General features: G+C 36.3%; 1 protein-coding gene across 1 annotated transcript; it reads left to right on the forward strand.

Moving 5' to 3' along the window:
* Positions 1-1,975: 1,975 nt before the first annotated feature.
* LOC128016916 (CD81 antigen) lies at positions 1,976-27,752 on the forward strand. Its single transcript, XM_052601873.1, has 8 exons — positions 1,976-2,193; positions 9,930-10,044; positions 23,313-23,410; positions 24,649-24,723; positions 24,814-24,927; positions 25,033-25,119; positions 25,215-25,298; positions 25,403-27,752. Exons 1-8 carry the CDS (start codon positions 2,128-2,130, stop codon positions 25,463-25,465), a joined length of 702 nt encoding a protein of 233 aa, XP_052457833.1. The 5' UTR covers positions 1,976-2,127; the 3' UTR covers positions 25,466-27,752.
* Positions 27,753-27,845: the final 93 nt, after the last annotated feature.

Genomic DNA, 27,845 nt, shown 5'->3' on the forward strand with positions numbered 1-27,845 from the left:
ATTGGTAGGACAAAGGCAGAAAAAGTGCTGCGCCATGTTACTCTTTCCTTCTATATGCAGTTTCTGCGCATATGCACTCAGTAGCCTACAGAACATAGCCTATTTAGTTAAATGACAGGTCAGATAATAAATAAACATATTGAGTGTAAGACACGGCCAGAAATCAGGGTTTGTGGTAGGGGAAAATACCAGATATATTTAAATTTGGGGACAAATAAACTATATATAATCAGCAATTATACCAAAACGGGTACTGGGATCTATACTGTGTAATAACATGACTGGCAAATTTTTATCATTTTCATCCAGCAGTGCATTTATTGTAGTATTTATTTGCAGACAGACTTGAAGTTCATTAGATTTTAGTAACAACTGTTGCAGATTGAAAATGTGTTTAATTAAAGTATTTGTATTTGACATAAGTTGTATGAAAATGCCCTTGTATAAGTAAAAATCTATATATTTAGGCATATACATTTGCAGAATGCAGTCTATTATTTAGGAGCTAACCATTAATTATCAGACCTTGCAATCTTTGGAAAGCATCCAAATAATTAATGAAACATTTTTTAAAGTGCAGATGTCTCCACTGATAGTAATATAATCAATAATTTGATCTAATTTATTAGGAAATCACATTATTGCTGACCAGGCCTGTTTTCAATTCACGTTTTGCAGTTTTTTCCTCTAATCGTCATTTTTGACAACTTAAAGGCAGATTACAGTACGTGCTTCATCTCAGAAAACACATAATGGGATTTATCACAAATTATCCTATTCTGCTGTGGAGGAAAAGCAATTAGGCTTCAAAGGAAAGATAATGTCCACTCACAGGTTGTTGCGATATGGTCCCATGGGCTTAACCTCCATTGTCAGAAACCCATTAACTCACACTGGGGTAGGAATTATCATTGACAGTCAAAATGTTCAACAACCTCCAAATTCATATACTGCTTGTAATATCCACTGAATTAATATCACAAACCTTTGTTATGATATCATAAACTTTATTATGTCACAATAAAAAAAGTAGGATGTCAAAATTAAAAGAGTCCCGAAATTATATTAGGGATTAATTTATTATATAAAAATAACTGTATGAACATACTATAATATAACTGTATTCATAAACGTATGACAGGTTGTATGCTAAATGCAATTTTTACTAACCTTCCTTCTGTTCACTATGTTAACTGATGTTATATCGAGAATATTACTGACATCATGAGGCAGAAAGCAGTATTGACAGTTGACGATTTTCATGATGATGAAAAAAAAATTGATGATTAATTAATTTATTAATATTTTACATGGTAATAGTCTCAACAAAAATGTCTTTACAATATTTACAATTAACTGTGGAACTTTGTATATTTTAATGTATATATATATATATATATATATATATATATATATATATATAGAGAGAGAGAGAGAGAGAGAGAGAGAGAGAGAGAGAGAGAGAGAGAGAGAGAGAGAGAGAGAGAGAGAGAGAGAGAGAGAGTTAGTGTTCACGTGAGAAAATAAAAGTTATCTTTGTCTTGCTCCTTACGAAAAGGTACATAGCTCCAAAGCTTTACTTGTTTAAATCTCTAAAGCTCTGTTCCTTCACAGCCACAAGGTGGAGACATACTCTAATTCTGCACAAATAAAAGGCAAGTAAACATGGCTATCAAAGGCACAATTTTTATATGTATATGCAATAAGGGACATCGATGTATTTTTTTTAACGACCCAATACGAATTTGTAAATAATGGGACAGATCAAACTGTTCAGAAATGTTTGGGATAAACCTTGAATTATGAGGATTTGCGATAGCCTATTTGTGAATTAAAGGCAGCTAATTTATTTTTGAACGAGTATGTAATCTTCTCACTACTTAATTAATAATTAATATTTGTGTACGGTATATGTTGTTATTCGTCAGCGTTTAGGGGGACTCTCTAAGGGGGAGGAAACTGGGTGTTGCCCCATTTTTTTTTATTTTTTTTTCAAGTCGACGGAATCAAAGCAGCAGCAACACAGACGGGGATTGGAGTTCAGTCTGCGCGAGCGCTGCATAACGGCTGCTTCATCGAGACAATCCTCGTCAACCGGCTTTAAAACATCCTTCAGAACCCGACACCATGGGCGTGGAAGGTTGCACGAAATGCATCAAATACTTGCTCTTCTTCTTCAATTTCTTCTTCTGGGTAAGTAGACATTCATTTTTGCGATGGTCCTACGTGTGGCCTGAGAAACCGCCACTGGTCTCTTACTAAGAGGATTTGTTTAGCCTTGATGTTTTCAGCTGTTATGAACTGGAAACTAACCTGCGTCTCTGATGACAGACACGAAGATGCCCCTTTAATTTCTACTATGACTAATTCACCGCAAATCTTTTTTTTTTTTAAATACAGACGTTTTATGTAGATGGTACTATTAAAGAATCGCTAAGACAAAACGATAAAGACGAAGCACAGCTTCAAAGCGAAAAGACCTCAAAAGCGAAAATAACAGACGAGGGGCGAGGCGTCCACCAACAAGATTTCATTACATCTCATTTAATTTCATTGTTGCGGGTAATTTACTTGGGTTTATGTCCCCACCAATGTCAAAAGAAAATCTACGCCCTTGTTAACGTTACTCTAAATAAACAGTCTAGCTAGATATCAGTCATGACGGGTTTCTTTAGAAGTGTAATTTACTGTGTTCCAGTTTGTCTTATCTACAGCACATTCTGTCTAAATTGTTGGTAAAACATTTACAGTGTATCCACAAAATCTGGTTGATAATCAGGTCACATTTTTCCGTTTACAAATTAGTCTCTTGGTAGGTGATTTCTATACTAAAGAAATGAAAAGAGCATTGCGTAACTGCACAGATAATTGCCTAAGAAAGTATCACAGCATGAGTCTAAATGATAATGATAAGTGCTAAAACTAAGCAAATCGTGTCTGAGTACTACATTGAAAATTTAATTCACGGCCATTAAGTACCTTGTATATAGTATGAATATGGGTAGTATGAATTAAATTGGGACGTACTATATCCGCCATGTTGTTACTGTCTGTCACATGACCAATCCCAAAGACTTGCTGCGTCCCAATTTGCCTACTTATAGTATGCCCTAAAAGTATGTACTAATTTGGTGAAGAAAAACTATACTTGAGTATGAAGCAGAATAGTATGAAAGCTTATCAGACATACTACTTTGTCATTACTGTGTCTTTAATGGACGCTGTGTTGCTTAGTTACGTGGTCCTGTCACCATTTAAACTGCCCTGTCAATCATCTTGTCAAAGTTAACATTATCAATATTTAGTTTAATTTAATTTCCAACCGTATTGGATATGAAAGAAGAGGCACGTTGAAATGCCAGTCGCAGGTCTATCATGCCAAGAACTCTGCTTATATACATAATGCATTGACCAAATGTTTCTTTAAAAAAATGTTCACAATGTTGCTGCAGATTAAATTTAACGAGGACATAAAATAAATATTTTTTCAACAGGTTAGATATTATTTATTACTCAAATCACTTTCTCTACCTGTCCACCTGTCTCATATATCTGCCATCCTTTAGTTTTTTTTTTTTTTTTTTTTACACTTTTTATGTGTGTTTGTAGTTGTTATTGTTTACTTGTCCACCACACAATGTTTTGTGGGCAATATTACTGTAGCTTTTAGACTGTGCAAGGATCTGCACTTCAACTACTGACTAAACCATCTGGGAATCTCTCACATACTCATTTCAACATACTACAGTTTTGGACATACTAATTCTAATTTCGAATACTATTCAGGATGGATAATATTCGAATTGGGCCACAGCATTTAGAATACCTAAGATGTGTCACTCGTAGAGTTTTGAATGTGTTTCTGAGTGAAAGAGCCAATCTTTAGCTGGTAATGTCAGAGCGTCACTGCTGCTGCCGAAAGTAGTCCCGGTTGCTTTAGAAATAATCAGCATTCTGAGATGTGCGCTAAGGACTGCGCATGTGCACTGGCTGGTCTAGCCTGATAAATTAGTTTTTTTTAACCCTAAACGAGTAAAAGAAACAACATTTATGAGACAGTTGTTGTCAGATTTCATTGGTGATTTCAAATATGAATTTTAATCTTAAGCTTGGTGAACAGTTTTGGAGAATATGATGTTTCCCCATTCAAAGAGATAAGAGCTGCACTTGCAGCAAAGATGGCCGCAGTGTGACATGATTTGTCTTAAAGAGACTTTAACAATCCTGTGTCAGTTGCGTCACTTCACTATCATTCATAAATCTTCTCCCATGGCCTCATGGGATAGTAAAGTGTCCATCGAATGTACACTTCAGAATCCAGGCAGAAGAAGTAGGTCATCCGGGTACTTTTCACCTACTGTTTTTTTTTATACTATTAATTTGACATACTACTACTCCCCTCACATACAGTTTTTCACCTAGTAGGGAAGTTAGCGATTTCGGATGCATCTTATGTACATAAAGTTTTAATAATCATTCTATTTCTATGAGATTTGATAAGTCCACTCCTAAGCTTCAACAGTAATGACTCAGTGGAAGAATATTGCTGGAATAACTTTAATAATGTTTTTTTTTTCACCCAATATTAAAAATCCTTGAGCATTTAAAGCAACAGACAACATAACTAAAGCTCATGCTTAAACTATCAAAACCACAGCTATAACGATAACGGCACATATGATCGACATTGTTAAAATCACTTCCAGAACAATTTTTCCCAGCTGATAAATGATAAAAACATTGACAGCCGGTTATGAGTCCACCTGACTTTAAAATCAGCTTGATCACGCTTGAGCATTTAAAGCGGTGGACAACCTGTCAACAGTGTGCATTAGAATAAACAGATTGTCCATTGATGTGTATGCAAATACAGTTATCTTTGACGTGAACGGGCTGTTAGGCACATTGAGACACTAACTGTTAAAGCCAATATGAACCTTGTGGCGAAACAAGAAACCAACTTCACCATAAACCAGAGGGTTATTTTCCCGCTGGCTAATAGGTTTAATACCCATGATGATTTCTCTAAAGGCCCAACAGGAGGTGAGACCCCTCATGTGTAAATGAACATGGCAAAACAGCGTGAGGGTTTACTACCTTGAGGAATTTTGCTTTGAGAACTGACCCAGAGAGATGGTGGTCGAAAATACTTATTAAGAGGGTGTTAGATCTAAGAGTCCATTGCCAAGCCCATAGGATGAGTTTGACATTACTTTGTGGGTGCGGGGTTTGACAGAAGGTCTGGGCCTTCTACTTCTTAGCCTCATGCTTTGACATGCCAAGTATTCTACAACCACCTCACACTGGGTCATGAGCCAAAAATAGAAGCCGCACCATACTGCTGGCAACAGAAGGGAGAAGTATGAGAAGGGGCCTCTGATTTTAAGTTAACTTACACAGGCTGATAACTGTGTGTGAGATAAGGAGAAGTGTGTGTGGGAGGGTGGATGCTAATTTCTTCATGTTGCAGGAAATATTAAGCAACATGGCCCAAAATATTTTTTGTATACTCTGTCAAGGCCTTGGCCTCAAGTGGTTTTACCTTGGCAACTAACTTATAAAGGAGGAAAAAATTGTTTATAGCTGGCTTCCTGTGATAAGTAATCTAGAAATGGAGTAAATTGTAATAAAGAATAAATCTTTAATAAATCTACTACTTCATGATCAAGCTGATCAGAGGAATGCTTTATGGTCCATAGTTAAATAGCTTTATGTTTATTTTTAGAGCTACTATATGGCTTATAAGCAAAATGGTTACTAAAACTAATGATGTATGGTTTATTAATATGGTATTTGGCTGTGTATAGTAATTATTCCTAGTAAATGGATAAATCAAATTAAAAAAAAATGTTGTTGACCAGACTACAGATAATTAAAGCATGAGAACTAGATCATTGACATATGTAATTAGTTTTATGTAAAAAAGTCTTATGTTCCCTGAAAACACGTGCTACAGCTGATACACTTGTACTGTATGTAATCAAGTTTAAACGATTAAAACCCCATTTTTGTACATTTGTGGTGAAGATGATCATCTCAGTGCGTAACTCAAACACTAGAGCAACACTAAAGCCATTGGTTTGATTCTCAGTTATTCTACGTCACTTTGGAAAAATGTCTTCCAAAAGCATAAATCAAACTACCCAATCCTTTCCCAGTAGATAAAATCTAATCACATCTATTTTTTTCAAATGTGAGAAGCTTTTTCACCTAGAAGTCACAATAGAAAATAAAATATGAAAGATTGCAATTTCAGTTTCAATGCCAATTTAGGATCAGCTATTTGGACTCTGCTAAAATGTTTTTTTTAGCTTGCTGTTCATACAACCGTTTTAACCTGCAGCCTTTTATCTCCAAGCATTTTGTGAGTGTCAGTTCTGCAATGATTGATTAGTCACTGTCTATGCTTTTTCTGTCTAAATAGGCCATTTATTGTTTTTAAAATTCACAACAAAATGACAAAAAAAAAGTTGTGATTGTGTCAAAGCAACTGAACAGCATTAAAAAGGAAAATAGTGTGTCAATAATGGAAAAGGCAGTTCATCATTGAATTGAGTGATGTCATCATCCAGATCAGTTCAGTTTTAATAGTATCTTTTCAATCAAGTTGACGATATCTCTGGAAATGAAGTGTCCCCAACTAATTTGTCCTCTGACCAGACGAAACCAGCAGTTCAATTCCAGGCTGCAGCAAAGTCAGACTGTGCAGAAGAATCATCTGTTTCCTGTGGTCTTGTCCCGGTGGCCGTCTAGGAGACTAGTTCTTGACTATGGATCTGTCTCTGGGGTTTATCTAGTTGTCCTGGTCTCCACTGACATTCAGGGCTGTAGGGGTCCTCTCTCTAGATACGTACTGGATCTGGGTGACTGCAGTGACCATCTGATCTTGATACGCACTGGATCTGGTGGCTATAGTGACCTCAGAATAAGAGATACTAATATTAGCATAGATGCCATTCTTCTAAAGATGTAGCAAATAAATTGTGTGTTATGGGAAGTGTTCTTGGTTCCGGGTTTCCTAATGAATGCAGCCTACAAATCCTTTAATGGATTTTAATATTAGAAATGTGTTAGTGTGTTATGTGAAAGCCAGGTTAAAGAGATGGTTCTTTTATCTTTTAAATTTAAATGTCTGTCTCCCAAACAATGTTAGGTAGGTTATTCCAGAGTTTGGGAGCTAAGTATATCTGAAGTATATCTGATATCTGAATATCTGATTTTGATATTCTAGGTATTATCAAATTGCCATAGTTTTGAGAAGTGCAGTGGGCATGGAGGACTGTAATGCACTGTAGAGCTCGCTCAAATACTGAGGTGCTAAACCATTCAGGGCTTTATAAGTAAGATTTTAAAATTTATACAATGTTTGATAGGGAGCCAATGCAGTGTTGACAGGACCGGGCTAATATGGTCATCCTGGTTCTAGTAGGAAAATTTTGAATTGACTAATCGTGCAGAACAACCACCCATTTAAAGCATTGCAATAATCTGACCTTGAGGTCATGAACGCATTAACGTTGAGAGCATTTTACACTGAGAGCATAGGTCATAATTTAGTTACATTTTTGAGATGGAAAAATGCAGTTTTACAAATGCTAGAAATGTGGCTTTCAAAGAAAAGATTGCTATCAAGTAGCCCACCTAGGTTCCTTACTAAAGATGAAGAATCGACAGAGGAGCCATCGAGTCTTAGACAGTGTTCTAGGTTATTACATGCAGAGTTTTATTTAAAAGCTTTTATTTAAAAGCATTAGCGTGGATTTCCATATTATTTTCTGTAATAGATTGTAATAGGGCCAAATATCCTGTAAGACAAATAGATTATTATTACATGAATCATTGTGTTTGGCTCTGCAAAATAAATTGCATTTCCTGCTTTTTCCTACATAAATTCAGTTAACGTATGGAATTATGGCCCCACAAGAGTTATGGCTTATTCTGGTTATAACTTCCCCTGACACCTCTGGTCAGTTGGAAACTCTGATGTTTAGAGGGATCTCTGTTTACTCAGATATTCCCGAACTCATTATGAGTGAAAATATGTAATGTGGAATCCACTGAGGACAGGTTGCTGGAAGTGACAGAGCTTCTCCAAGAAGCATCATTTTCCAAACCTCTCCCTTTGGCTGGCCCTCTGTTTACTCAGTTGCTAAGCAGCAGGCTGCCTGAGCTCTGGAATGGGCCTAACTAGCCTTTGGAGAGAGTGAGAAAGACAGTAAGAGAAATGGAAGGAACTCTTTCTCTCACTCTTCTACTCTCTGTGGAAAAGAGTTTTCTCCCCTGTTTAACTGGAGAGAAGGTTCCTTTCTCAGAAATCGTTTATAGATAAACTGCCTCACACAATATCCAGCATGCTAATGCACAAGATTAGGCAAATTAAAGGAAGTAGTTCTCTTCCAGAATAAACATTTCCTGATAATTTACTCACCCCCTTGTCATTCAGATGTTCTTGTCTTTCTTTCTTCAGTTGCAAAGACATTAAGGTTTTTGAGGAAAACATTCCAGGATTTTTCTCCATGTAATGGACTTAAATGATAGCCAACCGGCTGAAGGTCCAAATTGCAGTTTCAGTGCATGATGCTGCATGATTCCAGCTGAGGAATAAGGGATTTATCCAGCAAAATGATCTGTCATTTACAAATATATATGTATATAACAAAAAATAAAGATAAGAGTATCATTAAAGTATCGGATCAATAAGCAGAATTGGTAAGAGTAGTAAAACCATTAAAATCTTAACAATACCAATCCCTACTGTTAACAATTGTTATAAATGCTCAAAATCCTCTGTCTTTATTGTGTAGAAGAGTGCTGTGGTTTCTTTTTACATGAACAGGTGTGAAAGACTAATAACCATGGGAAAAAACATTTAGACAGAAGAGAAAGTGCTTAGTGCTTCTCTCATGATCCTTTATGGGGAATGTGGGGTGTAAGATCCGCACCGACTAATGCCTTTTAGTTTGACCTGGGGTGAATAGCTGTGGCAATTCAGCTGTTCACAGATGTACTGTAGAACAGGTGGGCGGGTTGGATTATTGAATAAAAGAAGGAACAGAACGAGAGAATGGAAAGGAAGTATGTACAAGTTCTTTGTTTTCACAGCCAGAGCTGAGCATTTTGCCCATCCTAGTATTCCTACTAATGGTCTTGGCTCTGTCTCACATTTCCGGTATACTTTCCGCTGTGCAGTGTAGCCAGATCTCTATTGCTTCTAACGGCACCCACCAGGTTCTTTGCGGTCACTAGTGCTCTTTATCTGTGCACTGCATTTCTCCACAGAGCCTGCGCATTCCTGACGAGATCCAGCTGCTATCACAGGACCCAGCTCTTGTCTGATTTGACAGTGAATTCACTGTAAATAAAGCCGTATAAATAAAGCCAGATAACCCAGCTTCTTGTCATGCAGCCACCCCTCCCCCACCCCAAACTTTCCCACTTCACCCTCTTTCCTTTTCCCCCTTTTTCTATCTTTCACTCCCCCTAGCCACAAAAGTCTGTGAGCACCCTTTCCCGTAAATGTGCCATGTGTTTATGAGGCTCGCTCAACTGATTTCTCATCACTGTGAGCCATGTGAAGAGGAAAGCGGACTCGACCATACCGTTGTGGTGTACAGTGATGTTTTGATATTCTTATCTCTCAGCACTATGGGCCTCTAGATGGGGTAACAAGATCCCTCCCTCCCCCACCTCATAGAATGTGTCTCGCTTTCTCTTTGTTGAATGGAAAATAAGCAGACTACAAGAAATAGATGCAAGGAGACTGACAAAATGCATCCACACACCACTTTAAGAGTCAAGATGAGGAAGAAATTTGTCAAAATATGTGAAAGCTTAAAAACTTGCTGGTTTCGTTTGCGCCATTAATAACAGTGTGACCAAATGTGTTAAAAGCATTTCTTTCTCTCTCTCTGTTTTTTTTTTTTTTATAGCTGGCTGGTTGTGTAATCTTGGGGGTTTCACTCTGGCTTCGTCATGACAATAAAACAAGCAGTCTTCTGGAACTGAAGTATGAGGGCGAAGAAGCACCCAGAACCTTCTACATCAGTAAGAGATCAGTTTCTCCATTTCCCATTATTATCCTCTTTTCTCATTGAGTCTCATTTATTTTCCATCTTTCATTCCTCAGTCTCCCAACCCAGTCTGAAATCCTACCACTTTATGTGGTCACATGAAGTGGCTTGACTTTATCAAAGTCTCGTATGAATAATCTGAACACATTTCTTTACCCGGGATTAATTGTGTGTTCTCAGTTTTAACTCTGGGTGGCACACATGATTTATAAGCAGTTCTAATTAGCTGAAATTTTGATAACTGAAAACATTGGAGAAGAAAGAAAAAAAAATATTTTAAAGTTTTGGATAAATAGTTTTGGAGTGCTGAAATCATTGTCACACTCTGTTTAGACTATAAATGATGCAAAAGCAGTATATAAAATTTGTTCAGCTGAAATATTGAGAGGCAGGCAGCTAGTTGCCAATGAACTTTACAAGGACTTGTTTAATTTATCACCTAGTACCTAAATTGAATTACTGATTTCAGTTTCTTTTTTTTCTATCACTAGTTTCAGTATTTTCAGTGAGTGAACAGACACACTGCCGCTAAGAATAAACACAGTGGTGTTAAACACAAATGCTGCTCTTGCTTAGTGATTCCTATTGCATAATTTCTTTTTATTTTCTTTGTTTTTAAGTGGCACAAAGATCCTTTTTACTACATGTATGCAGTATGTGTGTTAACCCTCTGGAGTCGATTAACGCGTATACACATTATGAGGCATTTTCTCCTGATAACCCTGAAAAGAACTTAAATTACACTTTCAGTTTTGATCGTACAGATGAGAGAAATACATCAATTGAATCTGTAAAAGGTGTACTTTTTTGTATACAGACATAATAACAACAGAACTTTGTGCATTTATAAAATAAAGATAACAAACAAGGTGTGCTGTCTGCAGCCTTTGTCTGCGCTGATCTTTATTTACAAACACGTCATTCAAATGAACTGTAACTCTGTGAATACTCAACGAAGAGACATGAGAGATATATCTATAGAAAGCTTGACATGGTTACTTTTAAACTAAACAAGAGCTACTGAAAACAAATATTCCGCGATAAAGTAATCCATATGAAAACAACGCGATATCCGTTTTTCACGTCTCCCTTCATTATCTTCTAATGTGATCATGCCCACAGGCTGAACTATGGGCGCTATTGAGATTATAATGTTTCACTGAAGCACGCGGCTTGAATACGCCCATACAACAGAAAACAAAGCAGCGACAAGTTTTTTTATTTAACTTTTTGCTTTGCGATGAGAGGAATAAGACATAATTCACCCCAAGAACATGTGATGATAAACATGAGTAAGGGGTCGTTCACATATCGCGTCTTTTGCGCACTCAAGTTGGTTATTTCCAATGTAGGTTCATGGTATGTGTGCTCATAATGGAAGCGGCACGTTTGCGACACGCACGCGGTGCGGCGCACTCGTTTTTTCCAGTTAAAAACATCTCAACTTTTCAGAATGCCGCTGGCACCGCAGGTGATGTGACAAGAACTAACCAATGAGCTTCATCCTTTCCCGTAACAACATTGAAAGCTCAGCCAAAATGAAGGAACAGCTGATCATAGCTGTATGGATTGCCATTTTGAAATAAATTTAGTAGCAGAGCTACTTAAAGCTATTTTTAGTGCTGCAATCCATTTATCCTTTGCTGAAATTTCCGTGTCTTCATGGAGAGAGCAGGTCATGGATGCTTAGCAACGGCAGATGCCTCAGGAGCGCAACTGCCCGAACGCTTTGGAAAGAAGGAGAAAGTGGTGCGCCTAGTGTTTTCCACATGTTTTTAGGTGCGATATGTGAACTTATGTGACTTAGGGGCCCTAAGTCTCTTTTTATTTATTTATATACTTGTATTAGGTTTCACATAATGTTTCCAAACTATAATTCCTGACTAAATGTATAATCAAGTGAAACATTATGAAGTTTTAATAACAATATGCACTATACCATTCAAAAGCTTGATGTAAATAATATTAATGTAACAAATAAATGTAAGTGTAACAAATGTAACGAACAATGCTGTTCTTTCAATTTATCAAAAAAAAAAAAAAAAAACTGAAAAAATATTCTCAGCTCTTTTACACATTTTTTTTTTTTTTTTTTTTTTTTATAAAATCAGTGTGTGACTGGAGCAATGATGCTAAAAATTCAGCTTTGATTGTTCCGAATAAACTGTTTAACTTCTCTCACAAGTGTATATTTTGTGGGATAATTAAATATATTCTTAATAAACTACAAACATAAAAATCTATACATTTATTTTGTCCTCACAATCTTTCTTGTAACTCTTCCCTCTCAGTCACAAACCTGACTGAAAGGCTCATTATGCAGCTCATTATGTGGGCCTTTGTCTTCTCAGGTGTAAATCACAATGATATTCATGATAGTTGACGCCTACTCGCATAGACCCTTTCTACACAGAAAGTGTCTTAGAAAATGTAGATCAATATTTTGTTTTCTGTGAGTGAGTAAACAAGATGATTCTCACATAATTTCTGGATGTGTTTTATAGCCTTATTCAAGTGATTTAACTTTTTTCGTTTTTTTCACTTACCACGCATAACTTTTTTTTTTCTTCTCAAAAACACAATAATATACATACATGCTGCTCACATATTATTATAGCCCAGTGTCTTCTGATTACAGTGAGATTAGACTTTAGCCATTTAGATGTTTATAACCAACTGAAAAAAGCACAAATGTCAGGGCATGACAAAACTCCTCCAGGCCCCAAAAATACCTTTAGAGCTCAGAGGGTTATAATAAATAAAGAAAGAAAAATTTTGCTCAATAAATATTTAGCTCACTGGATAACTGTGTTGGTGAGCAGCATTTTAACCAGTAGTGACTACACCCAAATTAATTTTGTAATTTCACCCACAAGGGAAGTCAGTTGAACCACATAACAGAAGAAATGTTAACTATTGGACTAGCTGATGGTTTTGCATTTTTTTTTTTAAGGGTATAAAAGTGGTTTTCACAACCATATAGATGGTTCAGTTTCTTCCTAGTGATTTATGACAAGTGATTTTCCAAATACAAATCTAAAGATCAGTTGACTTCCAATGGATGGATCACTTGGACATTTGTGAGATAAGAAAGTTAGTGTCAAGGGCTCTTACAGATGCACAAGTGGGCTGTTTCTGATGGTGACTGCTAAAAGCATTTTGTTTATTCAGGAAGGACTTGTCCCTGTCAAGGAACAGAGGTTAACAAGTGGGTAAACAATTCTCCAGTTCATGTCAAAGCTATTATAAGACCTTACTGGACCTTTATTTCAAGAGCGATTTCTCGTATCTATAGCAAAAGTGTTGAAAAAAAAAAGTATTTAAAGGAATAGTTTATTCATCTTTTGACATTTCTATTAGATCATTTTCTAGAGAACTTTTAACGCTTTGTAAATGTAAAATGCTTATTATTATTGTTATTGCAAGTTTTGCTGATTTAAATATGGCACCACCAAGGCTGGCTTGACTTAGCTGAGTCATGTAGTAGGCCGTTGTTTACCAGCTTTGAGCTGGTATTTTTTAAAATGCAACATTCAATGAAAAATATACAGAATAAAAATATACTCTAATATTTAAAATTAATAATATAAATATTGTTTGCCACATTAAAGTACATGTATGACTTAAAAGCATTTCGTAATGAGGCACTAATGAGTAATTAGACTAGGCGGTCACCATTCTGATGTTTTGTTGCAATATGCATAAATGCCTTGTATAAAAACAGCTTTGCTCATTTTAGAACAGATGGCTGTTTTCTCAGGCTGTTAAAAAACCTCCATGTAGCTTTCCCCCTTTCCTCTCTTATCCATCGGTCTTTAAGGCTTGCCAGCTAGATCACCTTGCCTGCTTTATGGAGAACACATGGCTCATACTCATCCAAAAGTGAAACCTACTGTAGTATTTTCAACATATTTGTTAATGAGCATATAACTAATGGAAACAGGAAAATCTAGATTAAGAGCCACAATTACACAGGGTTTGTTCTGTATGTTCTCTTTCCCAATCCCCTACCCCCATCATACACATAAACACACTCACTTTCTTTCTTCTGGAATGCAGAATATTATCTCTGTTTTGCTCAGTTGGAGATATTTTTGCAGCTATGTGTGCTAAAGGGAGGAGTTTAATACATGCGGCCCTGCTTAGGGTTTGGAAAATGTGAAATTCCCAGTGAGTCGTGTTAAGTATTTCCTGAACATTTAAGGCTAGTTGGTTACAGATGTGACTAACTGTGTGTTTAAGTGCATGTACATCTTGTATGTATAAGTGAATATAGGTGCTAACACCCCTCACTGGGTTGCTTGAAACTAAATATTTGTGTTTCATTTCATTTGAAACTCATTTTGATAATTTTAGTTTATAGGAGCTTTTAAACTAAGGTTTGGGAGTAGCATTTTTGTCTAATCCTGCCAGTCACGATGCATGAATAAGCATGCATAAATGGCTGCTTAACTCACCCCAGTGACAATTCTGTAGGCATCCCTTCACCACCCCATTTCCACCTTTGTGTCAATTTTATTACTGACTCATGTTTAAGTCCAGGGGAGTGAGAGCTTGAGTCCTCAATCATGAATAGCATTCAGTTAAAAAAAAAAAGTTTTTCGAATAGTTTCAAATATATACTTTTCTCACAAAATAATTATATGTTTCAGACTCTGTCCCGTGTTTTGTGTGTGTTTTTTTTCCTCATGTAGGTTTTATTTGACTCCAGGTGTCCCCGTTTAGTTCTATTGATCACAGGTGTGTCTCGTCATCCCCTCGTCTGTCATGCTCATAAATAGTGTTTCCTGTCCTCAGTTCAGTGTCTGGTATTGTTGATGTCTACCCTCCATGCTATGTGTGAGTTTATGTCTTATAAAATACTATTTTATGTTAATCCTCTTGACCTCCGTGCTCCTCCTAAGCCACATACATTGATGTTACAAAAGATTTGTATTTATCAAACAATCTCGAAAAAAATAATTCACAAAAATATTAAGCAGTACGACGGTTTTAAACATTTCTAAAAATAAGAAATGTTTCTTTAGCACCATATCAGTGTATTAGAATATATTAGCATTGTAAATTATTTTAAAATAATATCTTTCGATCTAATGAATGCAGCCTTGGTGGAATTTGTAAAACTGAGAATGGTAGTATATGTATATTTTATTATAACTAACATTTTCTTAATTCATAAAAATATAATAGGCTAATAATTAAAAATATCAGTTTTTAATTTGAATATTAGCAGGAAAATATACAGATACAGATACAAAACAAAACTTTACATTTCAGATTATTATTATAATTTTTTTTCAAGATGTCAGTTTTCTTTATTTTTAGAAGAAATGTTGTGGCATAATATTAAACAAAATCCATCAAATTTTTCAAGAGTTCAGAACAGCTTGCCAAAGCAAACTTTCCATGTTGGTCCCTAAATCTGCTGCTCAGGTATTTCAAAATTCTTTTAACCCCATAAGAAAAAAAAGATTTTTTTTTTTGTTATTATTATATAAGGGCCTTAACCTTTTGACCATCAAGCTCTAGTGCTTCAGTGAGACACAGCCCCTATTATAAAAGCCCAGGGGGTGACCTGCGTGATGTCTGAGAACAGCTGAGGGCTCAAGCACCGTGGGAGTGGCAGTTGTCCGGGGCGGAGGGGGTATCCTAACATGTGGCAGCCTAATAAAGAAAACTGTCAGAAAACAAAAATACAGCTGATTTTTTCTATAAGGTATTAGATCGGAAAGCAAACCCACAGAAACAGCCAATTCAAGAGTTGTTTACCATGATATGACATGCACTTGGCAGAATAGCGAAAAAGAGATGTAAGGGAATGACGCAATGCAAATGATGAATGACAGAATACAGTTTAGAACTCAGGTTGATACAGAACAAGTGTACTGTGATCTATTGTCTGTCTGCAAAGTGCAAAGATGCCATGTAAGGAGCTGCAGATGAAACATTAGAGCTCTCAACATCTTAATGTGAGGAAATGGCCTGCAGCCAGCAGCTGTACACACCCTGCCTTGCTCTTTATGGAGTGTAATGTGAGAAAACACAAGTCCATCAGCGGTAGACGGCTCCAGGAGGGGAAGCTTTTTGCACTGAATAGAATTGTGCTTGCTTTACTAGTCTCTTTAAAAGATCATCACTTAATCTTATAGCTATGTATACTGTAGTATGAGATTAAAGAATAAGCACTCATAAATATTAAATAGTCAATCATCCATTTCTGTAAATCATTGTTGTGATATTTACCTCTCATGATTATGTTTTAGAAACCACTTCAGGTGAACATAAACTCTGTGACTAAAAATATCCAAAGACTCATAATTGTTTTTGTTGTACAAACATTTGAGCGTCTTCCCCTTATCTCATCTTTTCTTGAGTAATCAGCCACTGTGTAAGCCTCATGGTGGTGTGTGGTCAGGTTAGCATTTCCTTGAAAGTGCCTTCTGCGGAGTGTGAAGGGGAATGGAGCTGGCGCGGGTGACTCAATTATTCCATTATGGCAGGGGAGGGATGTATCCATAGCAACTAAATTAGATGAGTGACTGCTGCTGTACTTAAACACTAGGGTTCGGATAAGACTGGATTCAGGACTCAAACAAATGTGATATTAATGCCATTGGTCTTTCTTCTAGCTGTACTTCCTGACTGGGTCCACAACATTGCCAACTGTTCATAAGGCTCAACAATAAGGAATTTTCTGCAGTGCCAGTCCTGTTCTGTCCTCTACACTGATAACTCAAGCAATACACAAGCAAAGTAATACACTACCATTCAAAAGTTTTTTTTTTTTTTTTCATTTTATTTTTTTTACCACAAAATTATTATGGATTGTTTCCAACATGAAATAAATGTTTCTTTAGCACCAAATCAGCATATAACAAAGATTTCTGAAGGATCATGTGACACTGGAAACTGAGTAATGGCTGCTGGAAATAAGTTTTGCCATCACATGAATGCATTCATACACATGAATACAATGTTAATACATTAAATTAATAAACAGCTGTTTGTTTTAACTGTAGTAATATTTCACAATAATAATAATAATACAAATAAAAGCAGCCTTGGTGAGACTTCTTTCAAAAACATAAAAACAATCCTACAATTCCACACTTTTGAATGGTAGTGTACATATTTTTATATTTTCCAGTATTTATAAAAAAAATATATGGACCCACTTTATATTAAGTGGCCTTAACTACTATGTACTTACATTTTAATTAATAATTTAGTACAATGTACTTATTGTGTACATACATGTTTTTACATTGTACTTATATTTAAAAAAAAAAACTACATGTAATTACATCTGTATTTAATTTCTGTAATTACATTTATAATTACACTGTTGACCCATACTTTACACCTTAACCCACCCTTAAACTTACCCATACCTCCAACCCTCTCCCTAACCTTACCCCTATCCCACCTCAATAGCAGCAAAAGTGTTTTACAATACAATGTGAACACAATAAGTACATTGTACTTATTATTTTATGTAAGTACATAGTAGTTAAGGCCACCTAATATAAAGTGGGACCAAATATATATTTAAAACCACTGTATATCTTTGGAATGAATGGAAGAAACATGTTATACTTTTTCTTTTTCTTTTTTACTTTTTTTTTTTCAAAAGCAGTGGGTATGTTGTATAGCCTTCTTTGGAATGCAAAACGAATGCAATTTTCTTCAGTATGCTCTTGCTTAATAGACAGCTACAGACATACTAAACTTAATAAACTTTTGTACTATTCATATTACCATATGCATATTCATAAATATGAAATATATATAATGTGTGTATATATATATATATATATATATATATATATATATATATATATATATATATATACACACACATAATTAGGCTATTAAAAAAAAATCATTTTACGGTGATTACAGTAGGCTAATAAGCACATGTGACACGACATTCCCGCATCGCCTCTCTCTCCTCATGTTTGCGGCTGACTGCAAATGATCCCAATGAACAGCTACGGTATGTCTGGAAAAAAGACATCAGTAGTCTGGCACAGAGAAAAGAACAAGTAAAAAAGCCCAAGATGAAGCTATTGCATCTCTTTCAGGTAGTTACATTCATAATCCTGTTAAACTTTGGCTGTTGACGTTAATAATGTTTATTTACATTAATTCCTGTTTTAATTATCATAAGGAAAAAGCAGGAGTGTGCCTTTGTAAATTTTGAAATGTGGAATGCTCCAGTAGATCAGTGTTGATTTTCGGAGTGTCTATTTACACTTAGTGCAAATAGGCCACATTGTTGGAAGAAGCTATTTACACCAACTCTGCCTACCAACGTGTGGTTAAGCTAGTCAACAAAACTATGAGCAAACTTCAGCTTCAGTGGAGTAGATGGTAAATTGAATGTTGTTTTGAAGTGATCAGCCTGTGTTCAAATCTGCCTTTTGCCTAACTTTCTTTTCTCCCTTTTCAAATCTCGTATTTCATCGGAAAGGCATTTATTTTCAACAAAATGAAAGAAATAATAGAAAGATTAAAATAAATAATTACATTTGTGTATTTATCTTCAGTTCTTTTCAGACATACAGACCAAAAAATAATTTCAAGTTAGTATTAATTGTTCTAATGCTTTGCTTTTCCATAAGAATGGCATGTTTTGCAGTATTCGTAAGGTCGAAGCTGAGCAAACACCACATTTCCTTCTTATGAAGTGACCCTGAAGTATTGTGACATGGCCCTTTGTGTTTCTCAATATTCTCTGTCATCGGATTGTCATGTTTCTTCACATTTGAATGTCATATCTTAAGAATGCAGTTTTGGGCTGTTACTTCCTGACATGTTCAAAAAAAGATTTAATTTTTTCTTTTGTGAAAGGAGAGTACCAACTCTCTCCTTGTACTGTAGTAGTTACTGTCATAGTTTCTGGATATCGTACCATCAACACTGGACTGAATACCAAACACAGTTTTTTATAGAACTTAACTTGACCCCTTCTTTAATGAGGCAGGTATTTTTACTGTACAATTAAAAGCAGCCTTGCTGAGAAGAGACTTTGTTTAAAACGTTAGAAAACATTACAGATCCTAATTTGAATGCTATGTGTGAATGTTATAATAAATGTATTAACAGAGCTGTTGTAATGATTAGTATCATTATTATAATGATACTTTTTACTGTATTTTACAGAACAGTAGTAAAATTACAATACTAACTTTTAATCTCGCTTCTTCTCAGGTTTTATTTTGGCGGAAACGTTTGCATGCGATTTATTCGCGCAGCCCTACACAAAGGTCCTGATTATATCACATCTTTGTGAGACTGAGTCAATACTGATGACTGAGAGGAAAAGGAGCTGGCAGCATCATCAGAAAAAAGGCAATATTGATAAGGAAAACAGGAAAAGAAAGTCATTATCAAAGCTATAGCCACAGGCCTTTAACGTGCTAACATGCAATTGTTTCCATAAGGAGCTATTTCCACTTAATTCAACCCTTAAAATCACATTTATTAGTGTAGCCTAATAAATGTTGGTTGATTCTGTAGTATTAAATAAATTTAAAAAATAACATCGCAATTCATGATTGATGTTTAAGCATTAGTAGAGAAATAAGTAGAGAAAGAGGTTGGTGTGTGCGCAATGAAATTGCTTGCTGTCTGGGTTCCGTGTTGGTTTCACGAGAGCGAGTGGGAGGATGCCACTCGGTGTAGACACAATAGACCAAATCAAATGTACATGTTTGGACCTTCAAAAGCAAAGATGTCGCTGTGTGTTCAAAGGACACAAGTTATAGAAAACAGTCTCTTGAGAAGAAAAAAAAAATAGAGGAATATCTGCTCACACATCCCAGCACCCCTCCTCCAACTACAACTCTGCCTGCTGTCTGAGAACATGCCACCCACCTTCCCTCCCTCTCTCTCTCTCGCTCACTCTTTCTCTCACTGCAGCTTTTCCACTCAGTATTAACACAGACTAAACATGTTCCCTACAAAACGATGTTCCGTATAGGTGATGTTTTATCGCCGATTGCTGAATAAACAATTCCAGGTCATAGATAAACTATATATCTGTGTCATTCTTATGTCTCCCTCTAGACAGAGACCCATCCGCTGTTTGTTTCAGCAAGATTTGAGTAAGTTTGTTAGGTGCACCCACTGTCTTTCAACAACGGAGGAGTGGTCACTAGCATGTGGTGAATTGCGAAAAGTGTATGGAACATGTTTAGTCTACGTTACTTCTATTGTGGTTCAACTCTGAAGTCTGGCATCATCTGTTTGTGCTTAAAGTTTGCAGGATGTGCCCTGACTTTCCTATTCCATTTACACACTTGAGGTGAAGTCACTTTAGCAAAATTTCAGGTGTCAATAGTGCGGCGATGTGTAGTGGATAGCTAACACAGAAATTAGTTTCAAACCAAGCAGCTTTCTGATGGGTCGATCCACGTAAACAGTTGGAACTCATTGGGAAATGTTGTGCTCTCATCTGAAATTTCTTATGGTGTGAATTTCTGCAAATTTTGGGGGTAAAAAGACTGAACTGTCTATTGTCAATAGTGCTGTGCTGTATGAAGCACAGCTCACACAAAAGTCCCTTTGAAACCAAGCAGCTTTCTTCTAGTCAACGTGATGAATCCATGTGACCAACTTAAACCCATTGTGAATTATTTTATTTTTTTCCAGTTTTGGTTGAAATTCCTGATTGTGTTATATTGACATTGAAATGACTTAATTTTTCCCCTGAAAATGGTCTAAACAAGATCCGCATTTTTTCACTTCCTTTCCTTACCACCTTTGTCTCAATCATCTCATACTATTTTGTTCACAGTCCTCCTTTTCGTGTTGTTCTACATCATATTTTCCTGTCTTTTTTTTACCTAATGTCTTTTTTTTCTTTGCTCGTTTCCTCATGTGACATGCCCAGCTCTCTCTCTCTCTTTCTCTCTCTCAGTCCCTCTTCACTGGCCAAGACCCAGATGTCTGCTCTTCGAATTAGCGAAAATAGCAGCTGCATCTGGCAACTTTCTTTGCACTCACACATGAATTCAAATACTCTTTCCGAGACTCACTTGCACTCAGACAGAGATGCAGACAGTGGAGCCCGTTCCTCGATTCAGGGGTCTCTTCAGTGCTATTGTGTCATAAGACGCTCATCAGGAAGCACCTGGCCTACAAATATCCTTACAATCTTCTGCTTATTCAAATCAGTTATTTTTAGACTACGTGAAACTTCTCTAACGTCTTGAACTTGTTACACTCTTCTCAGCTAGTCAATAGTAGAAGCAAAAAGAAGTGGCTTGTTTAAAGAAAAAGTGAAAGTGTGTGAGCGGGAGAGTGGTGGGTATTATGCAGCTGTTTAGTATGCTATTCACATCGTAGCACTCCATTCAGGCCTGTCATACTGAAAAATGGCTCTGTGGCAGTTCCTTTAGCTCCTTACCCACCGCAATTAAGTAAATGGAGCCAGGACTCGGTCAGTCCCCTCCCACACTGCATTGATTTTAATTTATTTATTATTATTCTCTTGCAAGGGAATGGACACAGTCAGTAAATGACATCAGTACATTTAGATGTTTTAAAAACAAAATGTAATTATGCTTTGGAGAATGAGTTTGTGTCACCAGCAGCATTAGAGTTGGAAGTGCCCTGGGTGTGTCTTTATGAAGGCCGGAGTGTGATAGAGAGGGCTGGATGGACAAGATCAAGTGAATTTGAAGAAGATATGGAGAAACGAAGACTCCCAGAGCAAGGAATTAAAGTGATTTTAAATCAGTGATGCTGAAAAGTTATTTTTAGCATGCCTACAATATAAATACAATATCATAAGCATGCAGACATTAACACTGCAGTAGTAATTATGTACTGTTCTACTTGTAAATGGTTTGATTTTGGGTAGGGAAACAACGGGTTCTGTAGAATAAAAAAGGTGAGTGCTGTATGGTGAGCATGATTTCGTTAAGTACAACATGTTCCTGGATCAACATCCTTGTTGATCCTGGAACGACATTCCAATCAACCAATCAGAATTGAGATATAACTTTTCAAGAAATATCTGTTTTAGGATTAAAATCAGTGCTTCTACACTCTTGTTAATCAGCTATCATTTCCCACTGATTTTAGGAATATATTATGGGTAGGGTTAGGTTTAGGGGTAGGGACTGGGTTAAATTGATATTTTTGGAAAATAATGTTGATCCAGGATCATCTGAAGATGTTGGTCCAGGAACATGTCTTACTTGGCAAAATCACAGCGACTTGTGCGGTATGTCCATGGAGTGACTGACAAGAGAAGCAGTTTTTTAGAATAGTTAGTCAACTTGGATTATTATTTTATTATTTATTTCTGGAGAAATGAAACCATGGCTAAAAATGTCAAACTAAAAAAAGAAAAGAAATGCAAATTAACCAAAAACAGAAGTTAAGTGCAGAAAATGCGTTTTTAAAAATTGTTAACCCAAAACTGTTCTTGATTTTGGGTAAGTAATCATAAAGAAATCAACAGGTTTATTGGATCTTTGTTTTGTTTTATTTTGCTGGAGAAAACAAATGAAATAGCTAATAGTGTTAATAAACAAAACAATATTTAAATGAAAATGGGACAAAAAAATGATAAAAAATAATATACAGAAGCGAACACACAAGAGTGAACGAGTGACAGCAGTCACAGCAGTTTCAGTGTGCAAATGGCTGTTTTTTTTAAGAGTGAGATTTCCTGTTCTTATTCTCACTGTCTGTCTGTTTGTTCGCTGCCATTGGACACCACACCAACACTGCTTCTGCATCCTCAGGACTACAGGGGTTGCTCTGTTTACAGCAGTTATCACTCAGCCTGTGCGATGTAAACACTGGGAAAAGGAAGAGAGAGTCATTTTCTCTAAGAAAAAACTACAGTCTTTAACACTTATTTTTTTCATTCTCTTTTTTCCTTTTACCAGTGCACGCCATGTTATAAAAGAATCCTGATTTGCTGTTGACTTGAGTCATTTTTATGTGAATGAGGGAATGGAAACTTCCAAATGTTCTCCAGTTGTCCTTTAACTTATTGTACACTTACCTCCTCATTAAAGTGAGCACATAGTGCCTTCTGCTGGTCACGATGAAGTACTGCACCCTCGTTTAAAAGCATTCGGACTGGGTGACTCGTCAAATATAGTTTGGATGTTCAGTGTAATGAAGCACCTCTTTATAGCTCACGCTTTGATCCTAGTTTTGTTTAGGGATCTTGGATTTTCCTTTCTGATAACACACATCATGCTTTCTTTCTTGTAGGTGTCTACATCTTGATTGCTGTCGGTGCTGTGATGATGTTTGTTGGATTCCTCGGTTGCTATGGAGCCATACAGGAATCCCAGTGTCTTCTCGGAACAGTGAGTAACAAATCCTGACCTCGGCAAACTCCTCGAATAACATGATGCCAAACAATGACTGGAAGTTATGCTTTGACTGTAAACCACCCTGTTAAAAATGAAAAACGAACAAACAAACAATATAGATTTTTTTGGCTGATTCAATTGAATTATTTTAGCTATTCACTGAACTTGTTAAGGTACCAGGACTTGATTTTATATCATTATTTTTACACTACAGTTCAAAAGTTTGAGCTCAGTAAGATTTTTTCAAATTTTTACATTTTTAAGCATTTAAATAACAAGAAATGTTTCTTGAGCTTATTGGTTGCTTGTCACTGTCACTGTTACTGCCATTGGCAATCCATACTTATTGGTGTCCATTGTAAACTAAGGTACACTTTCATAGGTTAACTCATTAATAAGAACCTTATTAATAAATCGTGTAAAAATGTAATAGTTTTACATTTAGGTACTTCAACTTTATTGCATTTAGGGAAGACCAATTATAACATCTGTGCCCCTTGTATGCATCAGTTGTAAACTGGTGTGTAACGCTATAAAAACTTCATAATCACCGGAAGAAGGAGGCGGGAACCAGCGGACATTTAAATACAAATTTAAAGCTGCAGTCGGTAACTTTTGACACTCTAGCGGTTAATAAACACAACTGCTTGCGTCTTGGTTGTTTCCAACCGGGAGCGATGTATTTCTGCAAATGGCAATAGGACCACTGGGAGGAGCCAGAGGAGCTTGATAATTTTCACAGATTATCTGTCTCATATTCTACTGTCAGGACATAATGACAGGTTTAACAAATATGTAAAAAATACATTTTTACAAAAGTTACCTACTGCAGCTTTAATAACAAAATAAACACAAAACAGCACGACAGTCCCTCGCGGATGACTGCCGCACACAAACAAAACCAAAACACTAAATAAAGCCCAGACCTGGTCCTCTCTCGTCCTTCACTGTCGTCGCTCCTCTTTTGTATCCTTCCAATCTCCTCCATGGGACTCAGATTTCCAAATCACTCCACAGGCCTGGCTCTGTTCCCACGGCTTTCAGTCCTGCCCCACTCGTCACACGGTGCATTTGATTTTAATGAATATCTGTCAGTTACACACAAACACATATCAAAAGTATAACATTTAAATCTCTCTCTAAAGAATGAATCCACATTGTTGTTAATTGAGAATTCAGTGAGAGACTCCTGACCATATACAGTACACAGCGCTTCTCTTTCTCTCCCACAGTTCTTTGCCTGTCTGGTCCTTCTGTTTGCCTGTGAGGTGGCTGCTGGAATCTGGGGATTCATGAACAAAGACAAGGTCAGTTTCTCTGACACACATGCATACACCGTGTCAAGCTGACACATAAACATCTGTTTACTTATTTGTAATTATACTTTTTTTTCCCAGATCTCCGAAGAGATGATCAATTTCTATGACTCTGTGCATGACCAAAGCCTTTCAGCTACAACCAAAGAGCAAAGGCAGACTGCTCTTACTGTCTTGAAGGTCTTTCATGAGACTGTAAGTGGTCCTCACATTCTCATTCACACTCAAACTCCTCTCAAACTAAAAAATAGTCAAGATGTTAAAGACATATTTCTAATCACTGTCATCTCTGGATTTCAGCTTCACTGCTGTGGCAAAGGATCCTTTTTATCACTTGCTGAAATGTGGTACAAAGACAGCTGTCCTACAGACATGCTAATTCCTCAAGTAAGAAGTCTCCCCTCAGTAAACCCTCATATTCAGGAATTCTCATCCAAATCATTCCACAAAGCATGACAAAAACCTGTTTGTCCATATTTCAGAGCTGTCACCCCAAGATCAGAGACCTTTTCTCTAACAAGCTCTATTTGATTGGCTTTGCTGCCTTGGTTGTTGCTATTATCATGGTGAGTGTGTCCGAGTCCTGTGTGTTAAGTTATATTCTACTAGCGTCTGATGTTGCTTGTATAACTTTTTTCCCTTACTTTACTCCTTTTTTTCTTTCTTTCAGATCTTCGAGATGATTTTCAGCATGGTGCTTTGCTGTGGCATCAGGAACAGCCCTGTTTACTGAAACAGAGGGGCAAGAAAATACCTTTAAAACATTAGCCAAAAAAAAAATAGTGTTTTATATCTACCATCTCCTATTTTGTTTTGTATCTACCATTGTTTCGTCATGTAGTCAACCTATCCAGTTCCTGGAGTCTCAGAATAATTTGTGTGCATTTTTGTTCAAATGTTGCCATTGAACCACCAACAAATAGTCTGCTATTGTTCACGCTGTAGTTGGCAAAGACCAGTTGAGATCTGTAGACTTGCACACACACACACACACACACACACACACAGAGAGAAAGAGAGAGTATATTATCACATGAAGAATGGATAAATTTTTTTGCTTGTAGTTTTTTTGTGTTAACTGTTAAGTTCTGCTATTGCTATCGGTTAATGTCATTCTTTTCATATGTAAATGTATAAACTGTATATATTTGCAGCCCTGTATGACTCTTAAGCATGAATCTGATATTGAACACTCGTGTCCATCTTCCTCTCTGAGACTGCTGTTTGTATGTTCAGGTTTCTCCCTGAGAAACCACTAAATAAACAGTGTTAGCTAGATGATAGAGAAGGTCAGAATACAGTGCTTATTGGAAGTGAGAGTAAAAGGATTGAGAATGTTAAGGACCCAGGTGTACTTCGTTTTCCATGTTCCGCTCCGTCTATTGCACAGTGGAACGCATGAACCATTCAAAAATACAATATATATATATATATATATATATATATATATATATATATATATATATATATATATATATATATATATTCCCACTCTTTCAAAAACATCAACATTCTGGGTTACAGTGAAGTAATGAGGCCGATTCCTAAACATTACAATACTCACTGTTTAACATAACACTGTTTAGCGTTTTCTTTATAACTTTACAACTTAAAATTATTATAATTAAAATGTATTACTTAAAACAACTTCACCACTCAAAGCATATGCCAGATTTAACAGATGCATTAATGTAAGTGCTTTTATAAAATGACACATTTCTGCTTTTTAATTCTCCAGAAATGTACATCATTCACTTTGATTGGGACAATTTATGTGTCCCACTGTTGCATTGGTTTCTGCGCTTTTCAACTGTCAAGATTAGTTTTTGTGGCAGCATTACGCCATAAATGTTAACTGAACTTAACCTTTGAATTGTATTGAACCTGGAATATTCCTTTAATGGCAGAAAGGGCACTGATCTATGATCATTGTGTTTCTTATATGTGAGATCACATGGACGAGAGAGCTGATCCTAGATCAGCATTCTTGCTGTGGAAAGCCAAAAGCCTAGAGCTCCTGATGCCCAATACAATCTACACTCTCTTTCTCAATACTGTAATTTATTTTCTTACATAGCCATCATTTAAGAAGTGTGACCACATGAACATTCACTGCCCCAGTCACTGAAGTTCTGCCCCTCTTTTACAATCATCCAAGCTATAGAGAGGATTCATGCATACCTACTAGCCTTATAAATGAAACACCCTATCCCTTAATCACTTAGCAAATCAGACTGATTCTCAATGGAACCGCCTATGTCATAGCTGTGATGTGTTATATTATATCGCTTAACTGCAAATCCAAGGAGTGGTGCTTATGTAAGTGTGATATCTGTTGACAGGCTTGATTGGACTCTACTGCCACAGATGTAGTTGCTGTAATACCTTGTCTCCTTCACTAGGTGGCACACAAATACTATTCACTTTGAAAACTGGTGACTGCACCCTTACTATGCCTGTGTACATGTCTGTATCTTGCACTTATTCTTCTAGACCACATACGAAGCGCGCTCATCCCTGATGCATCAGATTCGTGGTTTACTACATGCATTATGCAACCCTGTCTTGTTAGCAGATATTGCCTATGCTGATATGCTTAAAAATGTGTCTTGTAATATGTACAGCTATATAATATACTAATGACCATGTGAAGACAATGTATGCCTTTAATTGTGGTATTGGGTTTTTTTTCTGGTACTTGTCAAAAAAAAATGCAATGATTTCATTTGAAGCATGTACAAATTTTCGGGGTCCTGAAAAGACAAGCATGATCTTCTAACTATTAAATATTATGAAGGCGAAACAATTGTTTATGAAATGAGCTGTTGTTGTTACAACACATCAGGGTATTTGAATCAGATATCAGATATAACTGTTGTGTTGAATGGATCTCGTACTTATCTGATACCTCCAAATAGACAATTTTAACTAAAGCTCTCTTTACCCCGACACACCAATGATAGATTTCGGTCTGGTTTTGTTGCCCAAATATTTAGGGATTAAATGTATTTCACAAATAACATCTCTTAATTTTGTTCTTTTGTCTACATTATTCTCTTGCTAGTTAAAAGAGATATAAAAGTTCACTCCTAAAAATAAGAATGTTGTCATCA

The sequence above is a fragment of the Carassius gibelio genome, chromosome A7 (assembly GCF_023724105.1).
Source record: "Carassius gibelio isolate Cgi1373 ecotype wild population from Czech Republic chromosome A7, carGib1.2-hapl.c, whole genome shotgun sequence".
NCBI classification, from domain to species: domain Eukaryota; kingdom Metazoa; phylum Chordata; class Actinopteri; order Cypriniformes; family Cyprinidae; genus Carassius; species Carassius gibelio.

What these genes read in the sequence shown, in the direction of transcription:
- LOC128016916 (XM_052601873.1), top strand. Translation starts at nt 2,128, where the DNA reads ATGGGCGTGGAAGGTTGCACGAAATGCATCAAATACTTGCTCTTCTTC. An exon ending in TCTTCAATTTCTTCTTCTGG is followed by an intron (nt 2,194 to 9,929) that starts GTAAGTAGACAT and finishes TTTTTTTTATAG; the next exon opens with CTGGCTGGTTGTGTAATCTT. An exon ending in CCCAGTGTCTTCTCGGAACA is followed by an intron (nt 23,411 to 24,648) that starts GTGAGTAACAAA and finishes TCTCTCCCACAG; the next exon opens with TTCTTTGCCTGTCTGGTCCT.